Raw genomic sequence first — 12,287 nt, forward strand, 5'->3', positions numbered from 1 at the left:
AGAGCTGGATTTATGATCCGAGGCCCTAGTTTGAGGCTGATTGTGGCTAATGAGGTCCATCTATTTAAACCAATATTTCAGAAGCAAAGTTACGAGCGGCCTAAGAGGGCATCACTCATGCAAGGCTGACTCTTTGGGCTAACCCACTAGTGGCAAAGGGGGACTGTAACATGATGGACTAGATGCAGAGATAAAGGAGGGGACTGCTATTACCCACCCACTGATCCGTGATGTCTAAAGGCTACTGATGAAATACGCTTCCGTCTACATGAAACATCTATATAATAATAGTAAAACAATACATGGATATTAAGGACGGTATTTCATATTGATATATAAGTATATAAAATAATCTTCCACAACACCACAGATCAAATTTTATTTTTTTTATTTTTTATATTTTTAATTAAAAATAAAAAATAAAAACATAAATAGTTTAATAAAAAAATCTATCTATATAATAATAATAAAATAATAAATAAATATTAAAAATGATGTTCCATGTCAGCATGTAAGATTATAGAATAACCTTCAATCATATCTCATATCAATTTTTTTATTTTTATATTTTTAAATAAAAAATATAAATATAAATAATATAATAAAAAATAATATCAAATACAGTAATTTTCTCTGATTTGAAAAAATCATCTTTAAAAAAAATTAAAATTTTTTTAATCTTATTATAAAATTAATTGATAAAAATAATTTTTAATATAAAATATTATTATTATTATCAATTAAATTTTTATATCACAACTGAGTGCTAACATATGCCATGAGATGAGCAACACCACAAATCAAATTGCTAGCCATGCGGCAAGCACCCAGGAGGAGACTGGAATGATGCCTCTATTTTGCCGATATCTTTTTGAGATATCCACTTTTCTATTTTGAATTGAATTTCATACTACAGTTACATGAATGATCTGTCCTATCAAAAAAAAAAATCTCCATAAAGAACCCACAGTCGTGTGATTGATCTATCCTACCCCTTTAGGGAAAAAAAAAACTTTCTTCATCAAGGGAGCTACATTTAAAATTTATGTGCTAAGAATAAATTGAGACGATGGCACCTGACAATACATGATCAACCAGCATGCGTACATCTTGGATCTGGGTTGCTGATTGAACACAGTAATAACAAATACATTCTGAACTTTGTCGAACCATTTGCATCATTTATTATAGTCACGGATAACTTCAATCCACTCAAAAACTTTCACTGTAAACACTAAAAAGACGAATAATGCCATGCAACTCAAGATGTATTAACTAGACAAACCTTCATAATGACAGTATTAAACAAAACCAATCCAATCATTAAACCTGGACATGTCCACCATATAAATACTGCACCCACTCAACAGGATTGTCCATCGCAAATACAGCTGCAAGACCAAGTAACAACAACATAAACTTATCAAAAAGAATTTCACCCGAACAACTTACTCAGAGTCGATCTCCTTGACAAATCTTGACCATTTCCTATCACAACTATATCCAAGAAATTTTCTGAAGAACCTCACCAACCTCATATGAAGAAAGCGGGAAATGTAGATTTCATATTAAGTATGGAAGACATTTCCATCAGGCTTGTCAATCTGTACGTTCCTCGGCTTCTGTTTCATCTTTCCTCACATCTGCAGTAGAAGCAGGTTCTGCTGTCTCAGGAGCAGATGCACTGTTTGTGACCTCGCTTGTGCTTTCACCAACACTCAATTTCTCGACGAGCCCAGCAGTAGCTGAGACATCCTTGTCCTCTCTCTCTTCATTCTTTCCAAGGGATTCGGCAATACCTTCCACCGTCTCCTTGAACTTCTTGCAGTCTTGGACAAAAGACAAAGGAAACGTCAAGGGTCTAAACAAACATCTCATAATGGATCTCTAACGTCTGGATATATGCTGAAATATAGAGTGTCACCTACTGCGCTTACACCCTGTTAAACAACTATAGGCTGGTTCTCAGATGATTAGTTAACAAAATGATGGGGCATTATATCATAATAAATACAGTGGAAGCACAATCAATAATAGATGCTGCAAAAAGTATCATAGAAATAAATAAAGCCATACAGTATGTGAACCAAACATAATTTATGTGTGCAACAGTCACTAGAGTATATTAATTTTCTTTTGAAGTTATATAAATACCACACTAGTACGACATTTCCACTTTAACTGCTCTGAGTATACTAACAAATACTAAATAAATCATTTACCAACTCAACAACTCTTTAAGGAAACTCTACATTGAACCCATATGAAAAATGAAAAACTCAGTTCTCTGCTAGTATATCAAAAGTTTGGTGACGGAGCAATTTTTTTTAAAAAAAAGAAGCTGACTTCGACCTCTCTTTGCTAACCTCCAAATAGCCGTGTCCAAGAACCTCTTTTGCAACAGAATGAAACCTTGATTACATCATTTAAAACTATCAAGAATTTCTTAACAGTCATCTCTGTGAAAACTTTAAAAAAATTGATTCTCATGACTGTAAATAGTGAGTAGCTTGCCAAAAAAAGAAAAAAAAATACAACAATGAAAGGACAAGCAATTGGAGAAAGTTTGCAAGTTCGCTTGTGTCAGTGGCTTAACAAGAATTCATCGGCTTTTGTTAATCATAATCCATTCTTGAAGAACTAGATCATCAGGTAATCCTCAAAACTTCTTCCTGCTCTCATGAAAGGCAAGGAAACACAGTTAACTTACCGAACAAGTCTTATCTAAACCAAGGTTTAAAGTGAATATCCATCCCATATCATTTCATCAAGCATAAACCTACAAAAATGCATATTTCTTTTACACAGATCAAAATGGAATCACACAGTAACCTAATTTCCGGTTTAAAAACTGTACAACCATCCTAAGCAGCCAAATTATAAGTGGTCAGGCATCCCATGCTGGACTAAAGTCAAAAATCAAGTTGCAACATACAAGCTAGCAGCACATTAGCATCCCACAAGACTAGCAATCTGCACAGATCAGATTGGAATGTGTCATTAACTTGCAAAAATAGTTACATTTTCATCTAATAGATATGATCATGAACTCCACCTTAGTTTTGCAATTTAAAATGGTTACATTAATAATTGCTGACAAATTACCTGAATTAAGGTATGCACCTATAAAATTTCAGTCAAGACAAATTCAAAACAATTAATAATTTCAGATTCTTAAATGTTAGTCAAATCTATAATTATTTGTTAAATGTTAGTCCGATTGTTTATGTTTAGAAAAAATTGAATATGGTCACATATCTTAGGTCACTAATTCTAATGTTCTGCAGGAACTTGCATATCTTCTGTAATAGCATGTTGGGTGTTGGCAAGATATACACCATCGTGTGCCCTGATCAACATGAACATGCTAAATGATTGCAATCCTTGATTACATAGCATTAGGTCATGACATATGCTTGGTAATCTGACACATCAAAAGCGACAAAGGTGTACTGAAACATGATTGATCATGGCTTTACGCCATTTGTCATAGTCTAGAGTCTCAATACAATAGTTTAAACTGGAACCAGCTTTTTCAGAGATCACTTCCATGAAATCCATTTTCAGAACCATTCATAGTCAAACGCAATCAAATAAGCCTAGTTACAGAAATATAAAGCAACAGCCAGTTTTCAAACACTTCAGGATTACCCACAACATCAGTAGCACGACTAATACACAGATATTAGTTAGCACAATAACTTGATAATCAAAATACCCATGTCATTAGGCACAATCCTTCTCTCTTGAAGTAATGTACTATCAAAAAGAAAAAGAAAACAAACTAAGCTCACCTTTGTTTAAGTTGCAGGATCCTCAAAAATAGATATAGCAAAAAACTATTCAGCCAGCTAGAATTCTTTATATAAATACATGGAGAACAATCACACCTAGAAATCATCATACAAAGATCACTGAGGTTCAAGCTTTACTACGATTACAATTCTCCACACCATTGTCACTCCTTGTGCCACTTCCTCCCCTATGAGGAAAGTGGTAAAAAACAATTATGTATAGAAGCTTCCTATGAAAAAGAGCATCTTATCAGCCTGTTTGTTAATTCCCAAGCCTAATTCTAAGTCTTAACACCTTTCTGTGTACCATATACCATTACAACACATGACCATCCAATTGCCAATTCCTATAAAATCACTTTCACAGCATACCAATCACAAAATACAACACATAATAGCAACTAAAATGCCACATGTAGCATAACAATCTTCAAAAAGCAGTACACATAGAAAATAGTACTACAAAGCGAAAAATATGATGTTTGGGCAGTATATCTGGTAATCAAATATATAATTATTCACTTAAATACACCTTTACGTTCACATTTATTATATCTGATGTACATCAATATAACACATAAGATATCATACTTTCCATACTTAGGACATGCACAGTTGCTTTCTTAAGAAAAAAGCCAACCTAACTCAAAATAAATTGTTTTACGTTACAAAAATCTTCAGATGGCAAGCAACATATTCAAAAAAATAACAATAACTTCATGTCATACAAGTAGACATCGTTACAATATGCTGTCTCCATACCTAAGGATATCTATGGGCTGATTTATGGACCTACTTTTCTACTGTTTTCAGACTAGGCATCAAGCCTACTGAAAGTTGTAGATTTGATTGACCTGAACTTGAACGATGGTAACTACATGACCAATAAAAACATTCTAGGATTGTACTAAGTTGCATGAGTATGCTGCCAGATGTCAAATGATCCTAACCAAGGTAAAATTCAATTAACCATCTCTGGTAAATACAATCAGATAATGGATAACCTACAATAACCCATGTCCTAAACAGACATTCAGGTATACACCAACCTAGTCAGGTAATAATATAAACCATAGCACCAATTATCAAGAATGATATTTATCATATATTTTTCCCACACAATTCGACACTTCTTACTACTTCATATGCCCTGCCCTCCTTCACCCTACCACCTTCCCTGCTTTGCATCAAATCACCAACAACCCCAGCTTTACATCCTTAACCAATTGCCCATCCGCTCTTGAGTTATCCTCCCAACCATGCCTGGCCAGGACAAACCAATTTCTTACTTCATCCTCATCCTTCTGTAATGCATCTCTCTCTTCTGAAGTTAGGTTATGCTCATGGTCCGTTTTTTCAGAAGTTAGAAATAAAATCATGATTTTCTATTTCAGATCCCACCTTATACAGGGTGGGTCGCGTTGATCGAGAGTCCGAGACTGTCAACAAAAGGTTGTGCTGGAAAATGCTGTGGCCACAAAAAAAAAAAAGGTGGCCTGAAGCTATTTCTCTTTCGTTCTTTCCATATACTTACCTTATGTATCTTTAATGAGTGTCCTTGCATGTCTATCTCCTAAATCCTAGTCTCACCCTGATTTTTGGACAGTCTTCCATCTATTCCCCATTATCAAAAAAAAGGAGTAATGAAGATTGGTATTGTTCTTACATGTTAAAATAAGGTTTCAATCAGTTCAAAGAATTCACCAATTCCCCCTTCCCGAACGTAATTTAGGGGCCATGCATTACGGTTGGCAGTTTTCCAGGCTTTGCATCAAATGTCTTTATCTTTGTAAAATCATCTTTATCAACCTTTTATGATGAGAAAGGTTGGTCATTTGAATTCAAACATAGGTACGTAGCCTTCTGGTAACCTCTTAAATGATGGCTAAAACAAAGTAATATTACAATGCAAATTTGGTCTTTGTGAAACCCATGAAACTAAATATTGTTTTTCATGACTATAATAATCATGAGAAAGGAGCAACAAAATCTATGCATCAACAGGTTCAATGCAACTATTGGTGGAATCATATTAGTCTTCCACATAAGAAGCTAGTAATATATCACAAAACCGTAGATAAGAGTTCACTACCAACAATTAATATTTTTGAAATATACACGTGTGTATGTGTTGATGAACACTGATGCAGCCCATATGATGATGAATCAAAAGAACAGGAATGTGATAGCTCTTCTTGACGAATTGCCAATAAAATATAGATTATATGCATAACAAGATAGGTTAATACCTACAAATATGAATTGAGAATACAAGAAGATGGAAAAAACAGACAAATACTCCGCCAGTACCACATAGTGTACTCGCACACAGCAGACCACCTAAGAATTAATCAATAGGCTCCCCCTCATCTCTTTCTTCCTTTCTTCCTTCTCTCTCTACCTCTCTCTTTGTGGGAGGCACTAGAGAGCTCTTGCTTGAGTTCTCTGGGTGACATGAAAAAACCAACCCTCCTACTCAAACCTTGTGCCTTTCCTTCATATTTATAAGAGCAAAACTAGCACTAGGATGGAAGCCTTGGGCTTTTGTGGCATAAACCTAGGAAACACCAAGTGTTGGAGGCCCACTAGGTTTGAACTCTATCACACGATGACCACCTAGGAACAAGGCATGTGGCAGGCTTGCCTAGGGTCTTACCGTGCGTTCAACTACCTACCTTAGATTAAGTGCAAGCTACATGGAAATCTAATCCAAGGTTGAGTGCAGTCCAGTCCATAACACCAGCCGAATGATGATATGCCAGCCCACATGGACCAATACCTGTAGCAAGGAGCCAAGGACCTGATTCATCTGCTCAATTATAAACCTAAGTTTGTGAGGATTCAAAAAAGATGCATATAAAAGGTTAAGGACAAGAGACAGGTATGGAACTGCAAGGCTAACTTGGTTTTCTAATATACCACATCCCATCTTGCTCAATGAATGTGTCACAATCATAATGAAGTAGGGTGGACCAGCCTCCACATACAAAAAGATGTATAATCATGCTAACCCCTCGTAGATAGAATGGATAAACAAGTGTCCTTTCATGCACAATAAACGCTCCTACATTTTAGTCCCTCCACCTCCTTTATCCTCGATTAACAGTTGGGAAAATATTAGCATTGCCAAACCCATAGAAAATTGATTCCATGTCCCATCAGAACCCTAGATCACATGACAGACATAATAGATAACTAATGCTTGGATGAAATCAATTTGGAATAACAATTTATTTATTCAGTATAAATAATAATTAAAATATAAAACAGATTCAATTAAAACATTGCATGGTACCAGCACTCCTATGTCTGACATGTCTGTTTTGATATAGATAAAACATCATAGATGGATTCTATGTTAGAACATTACCCCTGCTCATGATAATAGACAATAACTTGGTGCACTTCCTATCAAAGATAAAAATCCAAGTTTTCATTGTTGATACATGCATTTAACCCCAAATTTATTCAACAAAAATAACAAGGTAGTCGTTCTATCAAATCAATGAATTACTAGCATGTTGCACATACGATATCAACATCTCCAACTCCAACTATGATATCTAAAAGACGGACTCATATCATTTACCATTTAGCTTGAACATATCCACTATACCAATACAAAGCTAACTATTTTGATAACTACAACAAAATAGCCATTCCAATCCACAATGGCACCTATATGAGTGCGATGTCCAACCTTAGCTGTAGCTATTAACAATTTTCAAGCGTCCAAAATAATCAAATATTGCAAGTGGAACAACAACCATCCACTCGGTCATTATGCCCATTGGGGACATTTGCGAACTCTTTTTTAGCTCAAAGGCCTGTTTGTCATACAGCCCTCTAACTATTTATGATTGTGTAAGAGAGATTTAATCTGCCAAAAAAGTCTTAGGGCATACCCTACTTCCAGCAACTACAACATTAGGTTCTCATCAATTTGTATAAAAGATTCAAGGATGCAACATCACATTCACGATGACATGTACTGTGCTAGTACCATAGCTGAGATAATAGCATCCCCAAGTAACAGATAGTATTTGAATTCATGGAACAAGTCATACAAAAAATAAAGCAAGTATTTCATATAAATGCTCATTTGAGTATGAAATTAATGCAGTAAGTCCTATAATCTACAGAAGATTCGCTCACACCCGTCACATTCATGAACATATCAGCCCCTCCCTAATAGGGTAAATAATGACAGCATTGCATTCCCACCACCATATAGTTGAGAGGGAAAAAAAACTTTTCAAATAAAAATTTGGATCATCATGCAAAATAAGAGCTTGAGGACACAAAGAATGATAAATAAACCAGAAAACAACCAACAAATCATGAAACATCAAAAAGAAAAGAATTTGATTTCGATGAGACAAAATTGACAAAGAAACTTCAAATAAAGTACGAAAATTACACTCACTCTCAACAGAGCCGAACCGAATGCAGAACATCTCCTCCTTCAATTCCCCGTCAGAAAAATCTGATGCATGCCACACGCACGACTTATCATTCCCCACGTGTTCCTGAATCTTGATCGACGGAAGAACTAAAGAGCAACAAGAAACCAAGAAAAAGTTACTCAGCCATTCCTTTCCATATAATCCAAAATCAAAACCAATGGTAAACAAAAAAAAAACCAAGAACGAGAAATCGAGATGGCCCAACCTAGATGGTTGGCGCAGATCTTGAGGGTCTTGGCCTGCCGCATGACCAGCCGGACTTTGCCGGTCTCCTTGTGCTTAAGGAGCTTCACGTTCCCAGTCCCCCTCTCCTTCCACTGGGTTCCCTCCTTGTCGAACCGGTACAGCTTCGCCTTTCTAACATCACCAAAACAAAGAAAGAATCAAGAAAAAAAAAAAAAGAAAAAGACCAATGGGGGACTTAAAACACTAGGATCTTGAGGAAAAACCATAGGTCAGATGGGAGATCAGAGGACTTACAGGTCGAGAAGGGCGTCCTCCTCCTCCTCGCCGGTTGTGACGGCAACCTCCTCGAGGCGGATGATGGGCGCGATCTGGGCTCCGGTGTCCTCCTCCTCGCCGCCGGCGCCCTCGCCAGCCTCCTTGTCCCGGCGCTCGGGATCGGCACTCGCCATTGCGGGGATCACGAAACGATCGAGAGAACAAGCGCGTGAGAGAGAGAAGAAGATGAGAACCTTTTGTGACTAACTTATATGGTGGTGGAGGGGAAACGGTGCTAGGGTTTAACCTTTTATTCAATATAGGAGAAGCGGTGGAAGGGAAAGGACAGCAGTTTGTACTAGAAGCAAGCATAAAATTCCCTGCGGATTTGAGTGAAAGCTTAGGTGTTACGCTACTATGAACGGATGAGATGTGTTTACGGAGATAATAGTGACGGTCGATATGGCGTGCGCACACAGATTTTATGGGGCATGTTATGAAGGTAGGCTTGTCGGGGAATATGAGAGGGTGGGGCCGGGCTGGCATCCAGCTTGGCAGTAGCGACTAGCGAGGGTGGACACCGGCGGGTGGGCTCATGGACGGCCCAAAAATGAGAGCGTCACATGTTGGGCACGTGATATAAGCCTTTACTTGGCTAGCAACGGGTTTTGAGCTAATTATGGCCGAACCTTTTGCGTATCACTCACTTTAATCAAGGGGAAAAAGGAATATTAAAACAATATACATATGGTTGGTTTCTTATACATTAACTGTAATAGTTTTTACACCCAAAACTCAATTTAGAAAGTTAAAAAAATAAAAAAAAAATGGTGATGAGCTTTTCTTCTTGACATCTGCTGGATTAAACCCAGAAATACATGAAAATATAATGTCTAATTTGACTTTAATATTTATAATCAAATTATCCTTACAAATTGGCTGCTAGGATATACTAGATGAAGACTATAAATTTATTAACCACACCAATCTCCCCCTCCCCCCCCCCCCGGCGCCCACCCAAAAAAAAAAAAAAAAAAGTCCAATTATCTCAAAATATGAAAAAAAATGAGGCATTATATCCAAAATATATCAATGGATTTATTTGGAAGTGAATTTTGTGGGCTGGGGAAGGTGGAGGGTTGTAATTAATATATCTTTTTATTCCTTTATTAAAAAAATGGAGTGCTTTGTCATGCAAGAAATGGGAAGTAAACAAGAGTAATTATTATACCTTTTATTCCCGTAAAATCTCTTCTTTCTTATGATTTTACATAATCACAAAAACTAATCCAAACAACTAATTTGAAATATCTTCTCATGTAGTTCAAAACTCTAGTGGAACGGTTACTTCAGATGGAATATTATCAAAAATAGCTGTATCCAAAGCCTCAATTCTCAAGCCTGAAGATTTTTGGAATTTGGAGATAACTCTTCATCCTTTAATGCCTCGGTTCACCTTTTCCAACTCAGTTTACCGTACAAAGTAGTTACCCCTGTACTCTAATTTTATAGAACTCGTTTGTTGATTGAAATATGTTACATAGAACAAGCCCATTTGACCTGGAAAGGGAGATGAGAGTTTCAAACATAAAAATTTGGGAAGAAAATGTGGCCAAACAAAGTCAACAAACCCATATCAATTCCTTCAAGCATCCTTGCATACATGGATAAAATTAGATTTGCATTTAAATAAGCTCTTGCATCCCAATACATCCAAATGCTCAAAGCTTTAGCAACTTAAAGAACTTATCTGCCTTAATATAATCTTGCAAAAGCTTTCCCCAATTTGAAAACTATAAAGATTTTCCTTACAAGAATTCTGTGCACCTCTGCTTTGCCACACAAAATTGCATGAAAATCTAAGCCACTGGTAGCATATGCAGAAGAGAACACCAAAACTTCGACTTCTCATTGTTGGGCAGGGGCACCATTTGAAGCTGCATCCATTGGCTGGGCTTTAAATGTGTCATCCCGAGCTTCGCCTTTCTTGCCTGCATAGTACAAAAACAATCGAGACATAAGATGTTGGTGGATGGCACCATTGTGCTTCTCCATGGTTCTCCACTAAATTGTAGTTCCAGCAACTAAAAAAATTGAAGCCAGGTTAGGCACAGAATTTTCTCCGGGTGCTGAAACTTCGGTAGTTTACCGTATAATCCCTACAGAGCAGCAATATACTATAACTGCTAAATTATTCACGGAATCTGGCTTAATTGTTGGCATGGTAATGCAGATAGATGAACCATGCATGACCGAAAGGACAAGATGCACTTGATATACCTTTCTTCTTCTTTCCTCCACCTTCCTTTGTCTTTATTCCCCAAGCGCTACATGCCTTAATTTCAACATCATTATAAATGGTTTGAGAAGTTCTTTGTCCACTATCCTTGGTGCTGAAAAGTGCACCACCTAATCACATTGAGCCATGTTACATAATTAATAATGAAGTAGACATTTAATGCCACTTAATTTTTTTTTTCAAATTTTTTCTAACAAAAATATCTTTCTCTTTCATAGAATCAAAAAAAAATAGTATTATTACTTTTTGATACTTTATATGATTTTTCATGAGTATATATAATATTCTCAACAATATATATAACTTTTTGTATCTTTATATAATATCCTATTGGTTATTATGATTTTCTGATGCTTTATATAATTTTTTAATACCTTATAAAATTTTTTGAACAATATATATGACTTTTTGTGAATATATATGATATCCTGCACAATATATATGACTTCATAGGTCTTTATATAATATCGTGTTGGTTATTATAACCAACAGGAAGTCATATAAGATATCAAGAAGTTATAATAATCACGGAAAGTCATATATACTGTTCAGAAAGTCATATATATTCTTCAGGATGTCATATATATTCATAGAAAGTCATATATATTACTCAGGATATCATATATATTCACAGAAAGCTATATAAAACATCAAAAAGTAATATATATTTATAAAAAATTATATATATTATTCAAGATATCATATATACTCACAAAAAATCGTATATACTGTTGAAGATATCATATATATTCGTAAAAAGTCATCTATATTGTTCAAAATGTCATATATATCTACAAAAAGTCATATAAGATATTAGAAAATAACATAATATCATATAAAAACACAAGAAGTCATATATATTATTCAAAATGTCATATATATTCACAAAAAGTCATATAAGGCATCAGAAAAAAATTCTATTGTAATTAAAAAATTCAGATACCAAAAAAAATGAAGAATCTACTGTCGAAAAAAAAATGAAAAGTGCTCTCCTTTCGCTTGAAAAGTAATAAGAGCTTTAGAGAGAAAAACCTCTAAGAGAAGAATACTTGGCTCTTTTGATTTCTCCTAATTTCTTCTCCAAGTTCTCGATTTGCATTGGTGAAGGAAAATCCTGGAAGAAAAGGCAGTGAAGGAGGCAACATCATCTCAAACATCATAATAAAACAACGAAATGTCGAGACGCAATATGAATTGAGTACAATTTTTTTGATATATAATATTTTTTTTACTAATTTGCATGATTTTATGAATATGTTGTATGTGCAAGTTTCGCATGCTATATAT

At 35.5% G+C, this 12,287-nt stretch overlaps 1 protein-coding gene across 2 annotated transcripts; it reads right to left on the reverse strand.

Moving 5' to 3' along the window:
• Window positions 1-1,250: 1,250 nt before the first annotated feature.
• LOC105045852 (ran-binding protein 1 homolog b) lies at window positions 1,251-9,013 on the reverse strand. Of its 2 annotated transcripts, XR_003800971.2 has the most exons (5): window positions 8,741-9,013; window positions 8,466-8,617; window positions 8,221-8,346; window positions 1,534-1,829; window positions 1,251-1,391 (listed from the first exon to the last, which is right to left on the reverse strand). XR_003800971.2 is itself a non-coding variant. In XM_010924275.4 (4 exons), exons 1-4 carry the CDS (start codon window positions 8,893-8,895, stop codon window positions 1,600-1,602), a joined length of 663 nt encoding a protein of 220 aa, XP_010922577.1. In that variant the 5' UTR covers window positions 8,896-9,013; the 3' UTR covers window positions 1,251-1,599. The 2 variants fall into 2 exon arrangements, 1 of the variants encoding a protein (XP_010922577.1); XM_010924275.4 differs by having other exon boundaries at window positions 1,251-1,829.
• Window positions 9,014-12,287: the final 3,274 nt, after the last annotated feature.

The sequence above is a fragment of the Elaeis guineensis genome, chromosome 5 (assembly GCF_000442705.2).
Source record: "Elaeis guineensis isolate ETL-2024a chromosome 5, EG11, whole genome shotgun sequence".
Lineage (NCBI taxonomy): Eukaryota > Viridiplantae > Streptophyta > Magnoliopsida > Arecales > Arecaceae > Elaeis > Elaeis guineensis.